The sequence below is a fragment of the Pseudopipra pipra genome, chromosome 2, assembly GCF_036250125.1.
Source record: "Pseudopipra pipra isolate bDixPip1 chromosome 2, bDixPip1.hap1, whole genome shotgun sequence".
In the NCBI taxonomy this organism is placed as follows: Eukaryota; Metazoa; Chordata; class Aves; order Passeriformes; family Pipridae; genus Pseudopipra; species Pseudopipra pipra.
Genome location: NC_087550.1, coordinates 87,065,113 through 87,084,956, shown reverse-complemented (window position 1 = coordinate 87,084,956; position 19,844 = coordinate 87,065,113). Strand labels below are relative to the sequence as shown.

At 40.6% G+C, this 19,844-nt stretch overlaps 1 protein-coding gene across 2 annotated transcripts in view; it reads right to left on the bottom strand.

The window, feature by feature from the left end:
• Positions 1 to 9,674: 9,674 nt before the first annotated feature.
• ATP10A (ATPase phospholipid transporting 10A (putative)) overlaps positions 9,675 to 19,844 on the bottom strand; it is a 113,018-nt gene continuing 102,848 nt past the window's right edge. Inside the window, exons 16-21 of one of the 2 annotated variants that reach the window (XM_064646237.1) lie at positions 19,131 to 19,256; positions 14,690 to 14,890; positions 12,396 to 12,476; positions 12,201 to 12,305; positions 11,672 to 11,859; positions 9,675 to 10,986 (exon numbers count right to left, since the gene is read on the bottom strand). In XM_064646237.1, the coding sequence (XP_064502307.1) occupies positions 10,281 to 10,986; positions 11,672 to 11,859; positions 12,201 to 12,305; positions 12,396 to 12,476; positions 14,690 to 14,890; positions 19,131 to 19,256 (1,407 nt within the window). In that variant the 3' untranslated portion in view covers positions 9,675 to 10,280. Of the gene's footprint in view, positions 10,987 to 11,671; positions 11,860 to 12,200; positions 12,306 to 12,395; positions 12,477 to 13,958; positions 14,074 to 14,689; positions 14,891 to 19,130; positions 19,257 to 19,844 lie in introns of those variants that run through there. The other variant, XM_064646238.1, reaches the window with a different exon arrangement.

Genomic DNA, 19,844 nt, shown 5'->3' with positions numbered 1-19,844 from the left:
TTGTACCCTGCCAGGCTCTGCTGCATCCTGTGGCACCCAACAGCACTTTGCTGCATCCTGTCATGTCCCCTTACAGCCTGCTGCCCTGACACTGAAGCAGAGTTCATTTACTCTTTCTGCCTGTGCTGGTGCAGGGGAAAGGTGCTGCCTTCCCAACCAGCCCTCCTTGGTTAGTACAGAGATGGCAGCTAAATGTGAGTGGGATGGTTTATTCAGCTGTGCCCATTGACTGAATACATGTCACTGAGGTAATTTAGGCCAGGGAGATGGCTCACTCCTCAGCTGGTCTATAAAGGACTGGAGAGAGGGACTCTGAATGCCAAGATTTGTGGAGCCACACGTGTAATCAAGGAGAGGAAAAGAAAGAAAACACCTTACTAAAACTGATCAGCATTGTGGCTTCTTTTATTTTGTAATGCTAGAAACAAAATTAATTCCCCCCACTATTACTCTTTCTCTACTGGCTTGTGTGTTATTTCTTTGTTTGGTTTAAAGCCTGTCTGCTTGCCCTGCACTACCAGGGAAAAGCTCTAGAACCAGCCCCGCATGGGAAGCTCCTGATGACCTGTGGGAGGCAGCAGACAAGTTTGCCTTTGTGTGATGGTTTATTTTGGAGGTTTATTTTGGAAGTTTCAGACCCTTGAAAAAACGGGGAGAGGAGACAAAAGTAGTAATTAGGTATAGGGTTAGCTAGCAGTGCATGTGCTTTTTTGGGAAGCTTGAAAAACAATTTCAATATAGTATGGCACTTTTCCATATTAACGGTAGTGTAAAAATATCCTGACCTTTGACATGGTCTTCATAAACCTGTCTCAAATTGGTTTCTTAAGGATAAGTTGCACATAAATCTGAAGCAAATATAATTGAGAATATTACAGATTTTAACTTTGTAAGGAGCAAAATCTGGTTTTCCTACTTGGAGGCATCTTGTTACAGGTTTAAAATATCCACACTGCTTTCAAATTAATGGAACAGGTTTTTTTTAATTAACTTTTTTTTTCTCCCTCTGTGCAGAAGCACTTTCTGTTTGTAGATAACAAGTGTCTGGAAAAGAAGGTCAGTACTGGGAATAGAGGGATACAAGGGCTTTTTTGGACTTAAAGCAGGTGATAAATAAAAAATAAAAATAAAAAAGCCCACTCTGTGGTAATATAGTCACTCATATTTTTCCTGTTTTTTGTTTTTTTTTTTCCTGCTCCAAACACCAGGAAATGTAAATTGCCTCTTTCTTCAGACAGCACTAAATTACCTCTAAGTAGTGTTTAAGAGCCTATTATTTAGAACTGAAGAAGTCTGCAGCTCCCTTCTGCTTGCTTTGAAAAACAAAAGTGTTCTTCTCTTCAAAACCCAGCAGTGGGTTCCAACCTGGCCTGACACAGCTGGAAACAGTGACCTCTGGGCTGTGCTGTGGACCCATCCTTGAGGATGGATGAGGATGATGAGCTGTAGAACTGCTGCTGGTGCAGGGCTGCTAAGCAGGAGAATTTCTGCACTCAGAGAGCAGTGCTGGAAAGAGAAGAAGACAGGCTGATTTTTATTATTTTTTTAGCAGCCTTTCTCTCCATTCTGTGGTGCCAGGGGGTGGAAAATATGGGTGGTGCACCTATGCATAAAAATTTATGTGGTAAAGCACCTCCTGGTGTACACAGGCTTAGGAGGGCTTCTGTCCCCAAGCTGTCCCTTGTCAACCACCCTTCCACTCATAAAAATGTGATATTTTGTATTTTATTTTTATAAAGGACCTCTGGGACAAAGAACAAACCCTGGCTGGAGTATATGGGATGAAATTGCTGTAGTGCTACACAGAGAAGTAAAATTGGCTGGAACAAGATCTGAGTGAATGTTTATATCAGACTGAGAAGAGAACAGGGAGCTGGGCGGAGAAGAAGAGTCCATGAGTGCTTGTTTGGAATGCATTTGGACGAGGCTTAGGTTGGCTGTTAGGAAGAAATTCTTTACAGAGAGGGTAATGAGGCATTGGAATGAGCTGCCCAGGGAAGTGGTGGATTCTCCATCCCTGGAGGATTTTAAGATGAGACTGGATGTGGCACTTAGTGCCATGGTCTAGTAAACACAGAGGTAGTGGATCAAGGGTTGGACTTGATGATCTTGGAAGTCCTTTCCAACCCAGCTGACTCTATGATTCTATGATTCTGTGTGTTTCCTCTGCTTGTGCTGCTGCCCCTGGAGGGAGATGCGCAGGGGCTGGAGGTGCCCCGTGCAATAGGGAAGGTGCAGATTTGCCAGAGGCTGGGAGAGGGCTGGGATGGTCCCCCACCTCCACTGTCACCTCTTCCCAGTGGGGACCGGTGGGGGCAGAGTTGTCCACTGAAACCGCTTGATATTTGATGTGCCCCCAAAACCTCATGACAGGAGACATCATTTGACTTCAGTCTTGGATGATCTGGCAAGGTAGTGGTTGCTGATGGGCTACAACAGCAGCCAACTGAATGTGATAAAACCACATGGGGTATTTCTGGAAAATCCAACAAATTTCTTTCTCTCCTTAGCACAGAATAATCCAAGACCCTGGCTTCCTTGCATTGTGGGCCTTGGTTAAAGCAACATTTAATGGGCAGAAAATGCCTCACCTGGTTTTGATGGTTGTAGATACATGAATTAGTTCACTCTTAATCTCCAAAACTCAGAAAAATTCACATAATCTGAAGCTCTTGGTACCTTCACTGATTTTGATAATTTCCACAGGGGCGAGAGTCTTTGCCTGCAGTGCCTCCAGTAGTGTCGTCGTTTGCCCTTGTTTTCAGCATGACACCAACTCAAACTTTCTATTTCCATCATCTTACAAGGAGCCGAATATTGAATTTCTTTCAGTGATAATGGTTCTATTGAATTCCTGGGTGTTTAGTACAACAAACCAGCTACAAAGTTAATTGTGTCTGCGAAATGACAGGGATCTTACAAACTGCAAACACCCAACCCACTCGGGATAAAATTGGTTCATGGAGCTTTAACAGTACACACGGCTGATTGAAAGAGTTTTTTGGTAATTTGGGTTTTTAGTAAACACAACCCCCACATTTTCATCAGCATTTTGATTAAAAAAAGGAAGAGCTTTGCATTTTCAGGTTTTTAAGGTGAAAAGCTCAATATCCCCCTTCTTGCTCTGAAATGTGGGAGCATTTGCACATAACGAATAGGACAAGAAGCAGTGTCAGTCCCTTCAGCGGGCAGCTGGGGGGGTTGTGAAGGACGTGCCGGACAAGACACTACTTAAACTAGAGGCATCTCTGCTGTTTCCATTAGCACACTCCTGTTTTGTTTCTAGGTGTGTAAATAGTGAGCAATATCTCAGTTACGGTTTGAGTTTCTGAAAGTCCAAGTGGCTTTTTGTGGGCATTGTGTTTTGGGGAGGAAAATGAGGAAGGGTGGAAAGGTGGGAACTGCATCCAAGCAAGTCTGGCTGCAAGGACAGTTCAGTGCCTTCGTGCACGTAAAACAGGTTGTCCAGGAATAAACCAGAAACTTTAAAACCTGCAGCTTTTGGAAAATGTGATGAATAAGCACGTATAATATACCACTGGGAATTTTGGGCCAGGAAATGCTAACTTTAGCTACAGCAGTGCTGTGTCAAAGGATTGCAGGGCCAGAGTGAGAGGCCCCTTGGTTCAGTTTTGTGTCAACACTGCCTCTGGAAACCCGCACTCTGTCCTGGCTAGGGCAACTGCCCAGATAATAAAGAGAAGTTAAAGTGCCAACACGTCTCCCTGTTGAAGGAACAGGCACTCCACCCAGTTTGAGCGGTTTTTATTTGCCTTGTGCCAGCTCTTCACTGACACCTTTTCCAGTCTCTCAGAGGGCTCTTCCAAGCATTTTGTGTTCACTAAGAGACTATTTCCATGCATGGTGTATTTCCATGCATTGTATATTTCCAGGTATGCTGCAGCAACAGCCATGACCAAGCTAAATGTTGATGTCTTTAATCTCCTTTTAAGAAGGTTCTTCTTTAGTCATACCTTGCACAGGGCTACATCATAGGCAGGCACATGCAAGATAGGCTCATGAAACAGGACTATTGTGGGTGACCCAACTAAAGTCCTTCCACCAGCAGAGCTGGCTGCAGGACCTGGCTGTCTTTGTCTGCCCTGGCTATAATATGCTAAACCTCCTCTTGAAAGGATTTATGTAGTGCTGGACTTCATGTATCAGGGAGACATTACTGCACGGAGCAAAAAGCTGTACTTAAAGACACACAGAAGCTGCTGTTCAAAATAGAGATAATTCCTCATGCAGCTGTGTGAAAAACCTTCCTTAAAAGTTAGTCCTTTCTTTTAACTGCTCTTTTCCCATGTAAATTAAGCACACTCTTCATGGCACTGTTACCATTTTCAACAACTGCTTCTAATTCTATATTTTGAGATTTAGGGGTGGCCACTCCCACAGGAAACTCCAGGAAATTTTGAAGCACACAAAGTACCAGTGATCCCTCTGAATGTGTGATACACTACAGGGTTTCGCAGCCCAGGACAGCTGGAAAACACTCAATTTGATACGGTTTTCCAGACCTAGAGACACTTCTACATCTTTCCCTGTTGAACCTCTTAAGCCAGGGCAAAACATTTGCTGGTTTTTTTTCAACTTAAGATACATGGGCTGTGATCATGCAGTCTCCTTCAGCATGAAGAACTCTCATGAGAGGCACATGAGATGATCACTGGAGGTATTGCTAATGGAAAAGGTGCCTGTACCTACAGTGCAGCAACATCATGTATATGTGCTTCAAGGGGCCCCTTCAGATGGCAGCAGAGGACTCCCCATAGTGTCTTTAACTGCCAGAAGTGCAGCCATCCCAGGGGCTTTCCAATGCTCAGGATTTATATTAGCATGGGAGAGAAACAAGGAGTCATTTATGCAATATACAGGAGATTCCTCATGGAGCAGATAGTTTCCCTGCCATGTTATCTGCTGCTTCTCTTCCCAGTCACTAGCAGCCCAAAGTTGTCCTGGACACCGCAAGCACATTTGTGGTCTCAGCCTAGTGAGCAGTGGAGGGCTGCTTGCATCCTGCTTGCATGGGTGGGCACTGGGGTCTCCGCTGCTCTGGCTCCCGCCCTGGTTTTTGACACAGGGAGGAACACTGGAACTAGTACTGGGACCTGCCCTGGTCCCTGGTTTGGGAAAGCTCCTGACCAGGGCACAGTCAGCATGTTCCTGTTTGCAAAGCAAGTGCCAACCTACTTCCATCCGAGTCATCATCGTTAGTTTGGCATCCAATCCCATTATCCATTCTCAGCTGCAAGTAACATGTCAAATTCGCTTGTGGTGCAGCTCTAGTGAAATTTAAGCCCCATGGAGTAAAGTCCACCAGCAGGCAGAAAGGAAGATGTGCAGAACCTTCGCAAAGGCAAAACCAATGTGGCTGGAAAACTCTGAAGATCCCCTCATCTCTCCAACAGCCTTGGGACTTATGAATAGCATCCAACAGTGCCTTTCCTTCTCCACTTTGCTACATCTGCATGACCCTTTCTCTAGAAGGTTCTGCAGTGTCTTTGGCATATACTTGCTACTGCTCCATCACAGCTCATGGCTTGTATCAGAATCATTTTCTGGAACTGCCACTTGCACTGTTACAAAAGCACAGTGTTGAATTTAATGCTGGACTGAACAATGCCCAAGACACAGATCAGTCTGAATCAAGAACTAACTGCTGCAAAAACATGAGGCTTTTAAAAATTCATTTATTTAGTTCAAATTTTGATGCAGATTTTATGTTTGTTTTATGAATTGTCAATCCCAGATGATTCAACCACACGCACTTCTGACAGAGTTTAAGTTGAACATCTCCATATACTGAAATCAGTATTTGTGCAAAACCCTTTCATAAAGCAATTTTAATGGATAAACCTCAAATCCTACCTATCTGCTGTATGTGGATCAGGTGGTCAGCCTATAATGTTTAGGATGTATAACCCTGGAGTAGAGCAAAAAGTGATCATGACACTAGAAAGGTGGCTCAAGGCATAACAAAGCAGTACTTGCTGATTAAGTGGGTACAGCCTTCAGGAGATGTACTGGGAGCAAGCATGGACTGCTGCCCTTGGCAGTGAACTGAATGTGAATAAATGACAAGTCAAGCTTCTGTGCAAGGTAGTTGAGGAAGTTATATAATAGAAGCAAGAGCAGTCTCTCTTTGAATAATTTGAAAGGGTTTGAGGAAATTTTAATCAGGGAGTAGGGCTGTGGTTCCCCAGCCTGTGCAGGAGAGTGGCAAGCAGGTTCATGACTGTCTGGGCACCCAGAGCAGTGATGTATAGCTGGAAAATCTTGAGAAACATATTGGTGCATTGTTTTGCTCCTGTTTTGACATTTATGTGCCCTGTTCTAGTGCCCTGGTATATGTGGGAGATATGATTTCTGAGATTAGAGTGCCAACCTGATAGAAGAGTTCTGGCTGTTTGTAAAACATATCCAGAAGAAATTTTAAAATGGTTAAATCGCCAAGAAGTTGGTTCACATAAATAAGAACAAGAAATATGGAACACTGTGATGCTTAATTCACAAGTCGCTTCTTCTCAGTCATCAATTTCATCTGGACTACTTCAGCCAGCAATGTCGAGCAGATGTAGAAGTGCTTGCTGAGTTCACTGCATATATTTGAAATGGTGTACAGGGGGCTGTTGTTGGTAAAAGACCAAGCACAGGTATTGTTTTAATTGCCTTGTGGAATCTTTTAATAAATAGCTGCAAGCTTTTTGTGGGTTGGCCTCACAAATTTAAAGCTTTGTTTTGCCTGATATAACAACTGCTCAACTGCACCAACAGGAATAACTTTAAAACTTTACTGCTATTTTATTAAAATCAATGTATACAGCTTGAAAAGGCAATTAGTATTTATTTAGCTAAAATGTTTCAAATATTAATCGCAGCTTCAAAATGTTGACAAGCACTAAAGCCCAGCAAGTAACATGCTTTGATGTGTTTCTCTTCTGGCAGCTGAAGAGAACTGATTTAAAATGTAAATAATTAGTTTGCCTAATATTTTCTTTCAAAATGTGAAATCTGTTTGGTTTTTCCCCCTCAAAATTGTGGTTTAAATTACATATATATAAATATATGATTTTACAATGTGTCTCCCAAAAGAAAATGGATTCAACTTGCTTCCTGACATCCTACTGACTTAGTTCTGTGCCTCTAGGTAACTCACTGTATAGATTTGGCACATGTTGGCCTCAGTGTGGCAAATTTTCCTATTTATCTGTAGGCACACAAGCAACCCTGCTGAGGCCACTTCTCCATTAAGGTCAGCAGGATTTCTTAGTTTATTTAAGATTAAATTCATACATTTTTTAAGGATTGCTGCCATAATAAAGATATTTTATCTTTTAGTATGAAGGGAATATTTACACCTTAGGCATTTCAAAATATACTTTTAAGGAAATTTTTTTTATTATTTTGCAACAAAATAGACCAATTATTGAGGCCTGATTCCCAGCTGGGGTAAGTCAGCTTGCAGACATTAGAGGGGCTATGGTGGTTGTAGCAGCTGAGGTTCTAGATCTAGTTTCCCCAAATATATGATGCAGATGTACAACTTTTATACTCACAGTGGCTACTTAACAGATCTATCCGGCAATGCAGGAACACCTCACAGTCCCAAAGGAACCCTTTTACACCTTACCTACACAAATAGTCTTTGAAACACTGAAAGCACAACAACTAAACTGAATTTTGTATCACAAAGGCATGACCAGAGAGGAATTTAGGTTCTTTTTGAAAAGAATATAATGACATAGAGCTCTGAGCAAAAGCCCAGTGATGCTCCAGGCCTTTCTGCTGCCAGCATGAGGCAAGTCCCATGAAGACCTGTGGGACACCAACTCTGCTTGTGGAAAGATGTAGAGGAGTCAAAAAGCTGGAGAGAGCCTCACCAGGCTGTTGGGGCTGCTGCAGTAACTGATAGAGGGCACACACATGTGACATCCCTGGTAAGCTTCTGCTATGACTGAATTTAACGCCCTGCAAACCTATGAATTCTGCCCACGTCATATTGGATACTGTGTCCTTCTGTGATATCCTGTTTTACAAGCAGATGAAGGTTTCTAACCAGATGGCAATATTTACACATTTCAAAGTGGCATTCAATTTCCCCTCTGACATTAAAAGACACTGAAGCTCCACACAGATAAGTTATTTACAATGGCAATCTTTGCACAGTCTGTGTTAAATACAGCCAGCTAACCCTGCAAAAAAATTACCTACAAAGTCATCCCAACAGAGTTTCTATCAAGACTGAGAAGGCTGGTAGAGCAAGTAGAGATGTCTGGGCCTACCTCACCTGACTAGAGACCTTTGCAAAGGTGGTCTACAGCTGAGCTGAGTCCTGCAGGCTTCTTTCCCAGTGACTGGAGGGTGTGTGTCAACACCGACATCCCAGAGGCTCCTGGCTTGTGTTGGCATCTGCCCACCTACCTTTGTGGAAACCATGTGCCCACTAACTGTACCATTTTTATCACAATTAATATAAAGCAGAGCAATGTCAAGAGTTTTCAGTCAGTAACAAATTAGTTGAAGGGTGTGCCTTCCTCCGCTAAAATTTACACACATAAACCCATGTTCCTCTTTAACTCAAGAGTAAAAGGAAGAGGTTCTGCTTCACATTCATTTTTTTCAACTCAATCATGTGCTAAAAGCTATTCACAGGAGACTGCAATAGCGAGTCCCTTAGTGTCTTTGCCCTGTCTCTAGTCAATTCTAATCCCAAAATGTAGTTTAGCTACGTGTGGATGTGTCATGTTTCATCAGGGTAACACATTTACAGACTGACTGCTCTTATTTACATTGCTTTCATCTCTCCCTTTCATTGGCATTTTACAGGATCATATTATCAATTCAGCCTTTGGGAAAGAGGCCAGTGTATAAATCTTTAGAAAAAAAAAGATCCTGAGTAGATTAGCAAGTGACAGATGGTAGGCACTGTGTCTTACCATGCTGAGGCAATCCACATGGGAGGCAGGTTGCCAGGCACAGAGTATATCATGAACAAATTCTGGCCTTACACAACCGATGGCGAGCAAGGCAAAGGCCATCCAAAAACTTGTGATGAGGAAAAGAAGTGCAGCAGCTGCTTCATATGCAGTCATGGTGACCAGGTATGAAAGAACCAACCAGCTTTCCAAGGCTAAACCCCCCAGGATCCACCGGGCTGGCACAGTGCAGCTGCACACCCACGTACCAGTGGCAGTTTGTGATTCACAAGCAATGGCTCAGGCGTAAGCTCAGAAAGCAGCTCCCTGCTTTTGGGACTGGAGCTAGCCTGCTTTAGACCAGGCTCAAATACTCTGCATAGCACTGCACCCTTGCAGCTGGTCATTCCCCTTCACCATCCCCAAGGACTCAATTTAACCTGGCTGAAACAACAGCAAAGGTGCCTAACAAAATTCCACCCTGCCGGTCCTCCACCCCAGCAGCAAGCAGGACAGACCTCTTAAGCAACAGCAGCCTATTCATGGTAGTGCTCCAGCACAGATCACAGGTTTCCCACCTCAAATGCTACAGCAGACACAATATACCAGTTCTTTGCCACCAAATCCTCCCTCATAAACAAGCAGCAGTTTTTTGTTGGAAGTTGAACAGCCTGATGCAAGGCTATGCCCAGCCAAATGCTACCTACTCCAAGTGAAGGGCTGACTTACAATTAACGCCAGACTGGGAAGTCATTTTGCAATATGGATGCTTATTTATTTATTGTTTTATCATGACACATAAAATACTATGGCTGCAATATCAGAACATGGTGTCATTTATAAAATACCAGTATTATTAATGCGTTGGTAAGATACTGTTAACATTTACAGAGAGGTGTATAATAATTCCATAGCTTTGCTTAATGGGTTGCTTCAGTGACAAAACACCCTGGCAAGCAAATGATGGATGGAATACAGTAACTCTTTATTATCATGGTTTTCCTCCTTAATTACTAAATGGCCTATAATGATATCAATAATTGTTGCTGAATCTAATCCTTTTGAATATGGTAGATAGATCCTTTGCTTTTACAGTATGTGTCAGAATAAAAGAGAAGCATCTGAAAAATAAGGAGATGGTATTTCCTTACAAAATGAGATGAAAAAATAAAACAATATATGGAACTTTCAAGTGTTTCTTTTCATATTTAAAGCTCTTATTTCAATATACTGTATTTAAACATTCTTAAATAATCATTCTGTACCTTTGATCTTTTGTTTCACCTTTGGAAACAAATAGAGTAATCTCATTATAAATGTGTGCAAATAGAAAATATATAAATATATTTACGGCCCACATCATAAAAAGGTGGTCTCGGAATTGTCATTTTTACAGTGATCAGTTGGGGTTCCTTTCATTTTGTCCTGCAAGTTATTTGAGCTCTGTTCTTTTAAGCCTTTGAAGTCCACATGCAGAGAAGAGCCAAGCACACACATACTGTCCTGTGTTTCATTTTGTAAACTGCTTGATGACGCCTGTAAAACAGTCCCAATGTGACTGAACAGTGGAGTTGATGTGATCCACTTCAACAAACTGAAGTCTGCTTGGTCGACTGCTGAGCTCCATGGGAATGTTGTTGCCACAGGCAACGACTCCACCTCTGAAGTGCCGCATCTAACTTCATGAAATCCCATGGACCTTTCCAGACTACTTGCTGATGAGGGGAGCTTGTTTTCCCCATACAATACAGCACCGTGGGGAGAGACAGTCACAGTCTGATCTGTTTTATGTTCTGCCTTTGTTTGCTCTTGGAAAAGTGACTCACTTGTTTGAGGAGATGTTGGCAAAGGTGTGCTTTGGTTATTAGCCTTATAACAATCACTAGTATTTGAGCCAAGGCTTGGTGAGAAACTGTCTGCAAAGGGTTGTGTCTGACGTATCGTCTCCTTTACATTCAACTTGGTCAGAAGTTGGGTGCGAATCTCTGGGGCCAGTTTACTCAACTGGCGTCCAAGCTGAAGCTGGGTTGGGAATAGTGTTCCCTGAAGGGTTCTGTACAGGAATCTGCAAGAGGAGAATGTGCATGTGAAAAGAAAGGAAAGAAGGAAATACCCAATATGTTATTAAGAGAAAATATTCAAGACAAAAGTACAACACAGAAAAATAAGAATGTTCTATATGTTTTTCTTATGCTTGACACAAGCAAGCTTGCAGATGGAAAGCTCTGAGTGCTATGCTAATATTTTGATTAATAACAAGCAGAGTAATAAATCTATGTCTTTAGCCAGTGATCCACCTTGTGATTACACACAGTCTTTCATCCTTCCTGGTGAGGAATCAAAGGCAATGGGGATCAGCCTCCTACATCCACAAATAGCCAAGTAGGTCTACAACATACTATCAGAAATTCTGTACTGTGCACTTTATGTGAGGATGGATTGAATCCGGAAGCATCACAGAAAACCTCACAGGGTAGCAAATCTCTGCATGGCCAGGAAGTTCAACCAACAGTCTATAATTATCCTGATCCTGTGGTCTATGGCCATGAGCTGTGGTCTTTTCTTGTGGTCAGGAGCACAGAATAGGTTAGACAACCTGACTTCATAAAATCAGCTGCTGAAAAAAACTGATTTGGCTGGTAAGGCAAAATGAAAGAGAAAGAGTGGAAAAAGAAATGTTTCTTGCTCTCCCAATCACATGCATAAAGTGCCTTCATATATGAGAAAAGATATGAGAGAAGATACAATACCTGGGCAGCAATGCAACGACTGGTGATATAATGCAAGTGAAATAGAATATAGGGTCTCCCATCAGCCTTTCCATAGTCCAGTAGGGATTGGATGGAGGATGGCAGACTGGGCAGGAAGCATTGTAAACCAGAGCCACAAAGAAAAATAAAATGATACTAAAGATGCAAGATGACCAGTGGAGAAAAGTCTATACCAAAACAAAAAACAACAACAACAAAAGTATAATGAATCTTTATATTCTGAGAAATTTGCTGTGACTCTTAATTAAAACTTAATTTCTGGAGTCAAATCCATGCACAGCAAAGAGTTTAGAACCTTGTATACTTAAAAATTCTCATTATAGATAAAACTCTACAAAGCTGTTTGCAGGTCACAGTTTAAAACCTTTTTCATGTTTGTTTAAAATGCTTACTAAAAATAGAATATGCTGAGGGAAAGAAACAACAATCTTCTGTTTTTCAAAGATAGTACTAAGAGAAGAATTATGTACATGCCAGTGAGTTTCAGTGTAGGCTGTGGGTACCTTACCCAAGTTTTGGTTTCGATAGCCAAATGCAGTATGATGGTGAAAAGAGCTATTGTGGTGATGGGAGTTCCCCAGGAGAAGATGTCCACCTCCGAATCATAGTAAGTCTGTAAGAAAGGAGACAGAACTTAGCCTAAGCTGTATTGCCAGTTCTTCTCAAAATGCTTAAAATAGAAAGGCTTAAACCAAACACTTACAAAATAGGGAATGAAGAAGCAAACCAGACTTTGGTACATAGCATCAATCATGTTCATCCAAAACATGTGTGGTTGGTACTCCTGTGCCATTAAAAAAAAAAAAAAAAGAAAATCAGATCATAATGAAAATGCTATTTGCCAGGATAGTTATTTTGAGGGGTATATTTCATTGGGCAGTTTTAAGGGCTTGGGCAAATACCTTCATAACTTCACCAATCACTCAGCTAACCTGGGGGATGAAGCCTGAAGAGTCTACCTGCAAGTCACTCTGTTCTGGGATAAAAGTCATTTGCCTCTTTTCTTTATTTTTTTTCCTGGCAGAGGGTGTAAATTGATGCTCAGGCCAGGAAACATTTATGAATGTGCCCAACTTTATGCACTACAGTTAGACTGCTGATTTCAGGAGGAGCTCTGAGAGTTTTAAGAACATGAATAAACGGCTTCTACATCACATACGCACAAGCACAGAGTATTTATTCACAAAAGAGAAACCAGAAAATTCACATATACTTAGAGAAAAAGATCCACAATGTCAAGCTTTAGTGGTAATTCATGCATCAATGTATGATATGTTACAAATATGTACATAAAACATACATACATATATCTCTATGCATGTGCAGAAAATTGCTTGCTAAAAACAATATTAAACTAACATTTTGGTTTAAAGAACTATACAATTGCAGAGGTATGGATGGTCATATAAAGTACCCAGATATAAGAAAAAATAGTTTGTAAATGGCAAAAGTTTTATTTAGTTTTGGGATATAGTCTACATCTCAAACCACTAGGTTCATCAGGGCTCCTTCCCTTTATGGAGAATATCAGTGCAGCCTAAAAATGGGAATTAAAAGATGCTTGGAAAAAATTATGGTGATATTTGGCTTACTGAACTAACACGTAGTTAATTACTGCATCAGGTTGCTCAGAGGGACTATGGAATTACCACTGTTGGAGACATTGAGAACTAGACTAGTTAAAGACCTGAGAAACTTCATCTAGGTTTGAAGCTGTTTTGACCAGGGGTCTGGATCAGATGGCCTCCAGAGCCATTTAAATTATTCTGTAATTCTATAGGCTTCGAATTGGTGATATTTTTTTGAAGGAGATCCTACCTGAAGCAGGATTTTTAAGTTTTTAAAATGCCTTTTTAGGTAATTATGTGAAGAATATGACCAATAGATTCCAAAAAAAACTTAGAGTGATCTCTGGGCTTGTCTATGAGAAATAATTGTACTGTGAACCTGGGAGAGTTCTCAGTTTGCCAGCTGAAGATAGACACAACCTCCCAACAAGCTTAAGCCATTACAAGATTTCTATCACCTTAAAAATATGCAAGAAAGGAAGGTATTAATATTACAGATTTTTAAAGTGCAATGCACTGGAACAGAAGAAATATAGAAAATGGAAAACAACAGATGAAAAAGACAGAACTTGGAGTAACAGACTAAAAATATGTTACACTAAAATGCTCTTTTCATGTTTCCAGGACGGTGTCTACAATGCCACTACATGTGTGGGGTACCAAATGCAGGTGTACACTTAGAGGTAAAAAACACTCACTGTCTCCTCTCAGAAGACACAATGTCAGACACTTTTAAGAAGGCTTTTCCTTGGAAGGAATGTCTCTGTATGGATAGTTTTGCCAAGCAGCAAGATTTCCCACAGTACACTGTACCTGTAATTACCAGAAATGGTTTGGCTTGAATCCCTCCTGGAATTCCTTCTGTTTTCATTGTACAATTCAAGCAGGTGAGGATGAGGTGTTTTCAACAGATATTTCAGCTGAATCTGTCATCTGCTGGTGACTACCTCCCTCAGAGACTAAGTCTATCGACCATGCTTACTCCCAAAGCCATCTTTCTCTTCAGACTGTTTGTAAAGGGCTGGGGCCTGAAGTTTTGAGTAAGTACTTTGAGGTTATTCTGTGAAAGCACTAAGCTGCAAGGTGCAATCTGTTTTACCTTTATGGTTATTTGTGAGCCTGGGAGGTGTTCAGCTTAGACTGACTTAAAGCATCCAGCCTTCTCTCTTGTCACATATTAAAAATATAGCTGGTTGGGGGTTTTTTGTTCATTTGTTGGAAGGGGGGTGGTTTTGTTTATGTTTTGGTTTCATTTTTTGTTTAAGTGTACTTTTGACATTTTGACTCAGATAAGAAATATCACAAAATAATAATACTGACTTCTCAGACTGTTTTTATCAGTCATATATAGCCTTTGGGACCTGGGTTGGTTTTCAGTTGAAACTAAAGATGTTTAGTAAAGAAATTACAATAAGCAAGAAGTTTTTACCTCCATATTCTGTCCACTTTTATAAAGCTGAGGCACAGCAATTAACACTTCAGCAGGCACATCCTTATCCAGAACACCAGTGATGAGTTGTGGAAGAGAAGAGAAGAGTAAATTAAAGAAGATGAGATACCACTGGTCAATCATTGATGAGCCAGAGAATCCACAGTAGAACTGGTACCAGAAGAGAAGGGCCACAAACATCTGAAACAAAATGAATAATGCTGTAAATACAACAAGATAAGGAGGATCATCATCCCATTGTGTTCTGAAACGATTCCAATTTCAGTTTCTGCAAGGACTTATCTATGAATGCTAAACTTATGAACAATCCTTCTGAGGATACCTAGTCTAACTCACTTCCTGATGTATGGACCTCTTAGCTAAGCTGCAAACATTTGGCATGCCTGCAAGCCTTTGTGCTGCTGGAACCTCAGATCTCAGGCATCAGGGATGACTTCACATAAAATTAACTTTCGGTTCAAGTGAAATGCTGAGGTGCAATTTAACTAACTGTAAAAAGCTCTCCCAACCACCACTGACCTCTAGGTATATGAATACTGATGTCATAGCACTCACATGACTATTATAAGAACAAACATTTCCATAATAATATCCTCTGCTGGCTTGAGATGTTTTGGGAGGCTTTTCTGGTCTACAATAGATAAATGAAAAGCTTTTTAGCAAGGCCAACATGAGACCAGCAGCAGCAAGGAAGATTAAACTGTAAGGTCTAGAAAAGTTGTCTTATCTATTCTCTCTCTGTATTTTGACATTCAGCAAATTAGCAGTGCTGTAAAGATTTCTCAGTCTCCCTTACTCTTCAGCTCTATAAAGAAATCGGCTGCATACACAGCTGCAGGGGGATGATTTGTGTAGTTGGGCTGGAATCACCCAAAAAGAAACAAACCACACAACTGATTTCTTCTACACTCTCTTCAGCATGAAGAATCTTGAGGGTTTTAGGGCTAAGGAGAGGTGCTAACCTCACCTGTTGATGGAGGATTTGAGGCCTAGGAAAAGACAGGCAGCTTCCAAGAAAAGGAAATAAACTCCCAGGCTTGGTTCTCCTAAAACTACAATTTTTATTATTCTCTGTAAAGTGATTAACACTAAACGAAAGGCAACTAGAAAAATGTTGGAAACTGGTCCTCAAGGGTTTTCCTCATTTTAACCATGAAGAAGGGAAATGACATGACCTTTCCTTTCACTTCCTCCTCTTTTCCAATTCTATTCTCAAAAAGCTTTCAGCCAGCTGAAGAACATTAACCCTTCACGAATTTTAGATATACAGAGGAAAATATAGATCTGTTCTATCTGTGCGCAAAAATGTGGTTGAAATTTAAACATAGGAGGAAAAAATGTCTGTGGTCTGCTTAGTCAGTGAAAGCTGCTGTAAAGAAAGTAAGCCTATCTTGTGAAGTGAAATTGCCACACCGTAAGAAGGTCAGTCCTGCAGTACATAAACGTATATATATATATTTGTGTATATACATAGTAGACATATGCTCAGGTAATGTTTGCATACTACATTGAAGTGGCTGGTATATCAGAGGCAACATACATCTCACTGTTTGCGAGCTCATACTATAAATTAACCTATTAAAAGTTAAATGGTAGTATTTTTTTAAGGATCATCTCTAGAAATCTTTCTGTAAATACCTTTCAAGAAAAATATCTTCCTCTGACCCAAATTGAGTTACCAAAGCTTCAGTACAGTTGGGTGGGACATGGCAATTTCATTCCAAAATTGAACATATTTAGAAAATTATTTCCTTTCCACACCCAAAACCAAACAAAATTCCTTGCGTTATTTCTCAAAAAGAAATTGCAATAAATACGTAAATTAGGTACCTTTCTCTCACTCATTTAAAATAAAAGAAAATGCAGCTAATCCAGGAACTAAGAAATTTTCTCTCTAGAGCCTTGCTAATAGTAACCTCTCTTGGAAACAGTTTGGTTCTGACAAAAATGGGTAGTTTGATTAAAATACAGTCAGCTGAAAATTTTACTAGCACCTCTAGTATGGGTCTCAGCAGTACTGTCGAAGAAAGCTGTACAAACAAATGAAATTTCAGCAGCCAAGCTTAAATCAGACTTTTTCCCCCTGAAATTTTATTTTGTATTAAATAAGTGTTTAATTCAATTTCAGATAACATGTTCTTTTTTCCTTCTGTGCATTACCCCCCTGAATAAGACAAAACAAATTTAGATAGAGATTTTAAATAAAAAAGGTTTCCTTTCTTTCCCTGCCAGATGAGACTGTTTTACGAAATGTGGTCCCAGACAGAATCTCTCAGTGAATGAAGAGGATGTCAAAAAATGTTCAGTGCTGTCTTGCAGAGATAATGTCTAAAGATGTGCATGCTTGTGGAAGTAGAATTTTGTTTACATGAAATCCCTTTTCATCAAGCTCATATATTTCTAGTAATTCTATGCTTTAGTTTATATTTTACTTGTATTTTTATCGTCTCCACCAAGCCAAACACCTTTTTGTATAAGTCAGCGAAGTTCCCAAATGGCTTTTGCAGCAATGTGGAGTTTAAAGTTAAGCAGGTTCTAGTGGAGAACGGAGAATTTCATAGTATGAGCAAATGGTGAAAAACACACTTGAAGAAACAGAAAACTTGCAGAACATTTGCAGTGTAGCTATCTCAAGTCTCTGTGGAGAATCATCCAGAATGGTCTCCTTGCAAAAGGATCAGGTGCTCCTACATTTCCTTTTATAATAATCTTTCCTTCAGGGCAGGCACTGTGTCAGACATATTCATGTCTATATGCTGGATACCCAATTACAGCTTTAGAGTCAGTAGCAACAAGTATTTCTCAGAAAGCTCTAAAGGGTGTCAAAACAGAGCCAACACAAAGAGATTTCCTCAGTTATTTTCTAGCCTTGAGGCGGGAGCGTCTGAAAATGTCTTACTAAAACTGGCATAAAAAATAATACTTGTAATCAAGGGGAGTTGTACCAAAGAAAATGGAAGATTTTAAAAAACTGAACAAAAATGTAGATGTATAAATGGCATCTCTGACTGCTTATTGCTTGAATGTCTTATGTTTTTTACTTCTGTTTTTTTTTTAGCTATTATTTTGATATAAGATGGCTATGCATACACTTCTTGGAAGTTCCGATTTGATACCGTCAATTGGTATCTTGAAATATCCAGCACTGCGGGTGGGAGTACAGATATTCGGCATCATTCAGGATCAAGCCTTAAAATTCAGGCCTTTGAACACCGGCACATATTTCACTGCTGTCCTTCAACTGGTGTCTCTCCACTCAGTGCAGCATTACTTGAATCTGCTTGCTAGTTCTGACTCAGGCAGCACCTCAGACCGCAAAGTCCCTTCTTTCTTCTGTGTCTGGAAGGACATTTGCATGCAGTTTCTGGTCTGACCACAGAAGGCATTCTAACATGCTTGTTTTAACACAAAGATGCTTTATTAATTCTTTAACACCCTTAGGTACTCCTGTGATGTTCAAAATTTTGAACAAATTATAGTTTTCTCCTGATAAAAACTGAGGATTAGATTAAAATTGGAAAGCAACTTTTACAAAACTGAAAGCTACTTTTTTTTTTTCTGATACTGAGGATAAAATCCAGCCTCCTGCACACAATTCATATATTGCCCTCTGGAGCAAACAGAGGTGTGAGTGGTCTAGTTCTCCTCTTTTTCCTGCTTCTTCATATGCCCTGCTCCGAAGGTGATTTGCAGCTGTTGCAAGTGAGCAAATCTGTGTGCCTGTCAGTGACTGCCACCCAGCTGGTGGAGTTCTTAGTTGTCTTGTTAGGCAGTTTTCAATCAATCATCTTTGTACTTCAAGATCAATGCAAAGGGCCTTTGTTGAGGCAAAGGAGTTGAGCTGCCAGTGGCTCAATGCCCAGTACTGGATTCACTCCTGTTTCATACACCAGGGAGGAAACTGTCTGTTCTTTATCATGGTGTGCTTCCTTGCTAATGCACTCTTTTGCTTAGTTGGGTGTAAGATAAATCAGGAAAACAACTTCCCAGTTTCTGCATTTGAGACACAGAAAGGACTCAAATTATCTCAAGTCACTAGGGAATATGTGCAGCGATTCATAAGCAATGATGAGATATGGTCAGAAAGAGAAAACACATTCAACCACTACTTTGGACCAATGCTGGTGGCTTTGGCATTACAGACTCCTGTATCTAGCCAACGAAATTCTGCAAAACTACTTTATAAAGAAACTTCTCTGAAGCAGTGCTTGTTATTTCTGTTACCTAATTTGCACATTCAGCAGCACACTGTAGCTGTTATGGAGTGGGTCCTGTATTTCTGCAAATGGCAGCCAGCTGTCTTTCAACTCTGCAAATTTCTTTGCAAATAAACCATTTTAAGGCTGACCTAATGCTCACTTAGCACAAAATAAACCCTGGAAACATGTGGTGCTACAAAGGTTCCAAGTCAAACACTTACTGCATTTTTGTAGAAGAAATACAGCACCATGTTGGCGAGTCGAGAATAACACCAGTGGCCATGAACAAGCAAAAGCTTCTCCAAATGCCTGAACCTTGGGATTGCAAAGTCACTTGCCATCACCGCCTTAAATGAAAGAAAAGTTGGAATCCTTATTGTAAAGCGTCACTTTCAACAACAACAATGAATTTAGTCATCTTCTCGACTCATACAGTCAATAGAAACTGTACTCACGAGGAATGAAATCCATTACAGCGCACATGAAAGGCAGCTATTGCTCCTTTGATTTGAAATACCCGTGAGCAAACCCAGCAACTTGGCAGAACATGCGATGCGACCTGGTTGTCGCCCAAAGGAGATTACAGTCTACATTCCAGATGGTGAAAAGCAACAGCAAAAGGCGAGAGGTGGGAGAAAGGCTGGCAATGGCAGTTGCCTGAGCATGAAGGCTCAGGGTCTATGTGTGAACATCTTGGTGGCTGTAACATCTTTGTGAAAACTACAGTATGCTTACAGGGCAAAATGAATTTCCAAAGAATAAAATGGAAAAGTACAATTAAGTGGTTGCATCATAATTACTGGACATTAAAAGACAAAACAATAAAAAGATTAGTTTTAATTACATTTGCTATGCTGGTTTATGAAGTTTACTGGGCTGTCCTGAGATATCAGGATTTTGAGGGATTTTTAAAATTGCACGCTTTCTATAACTGT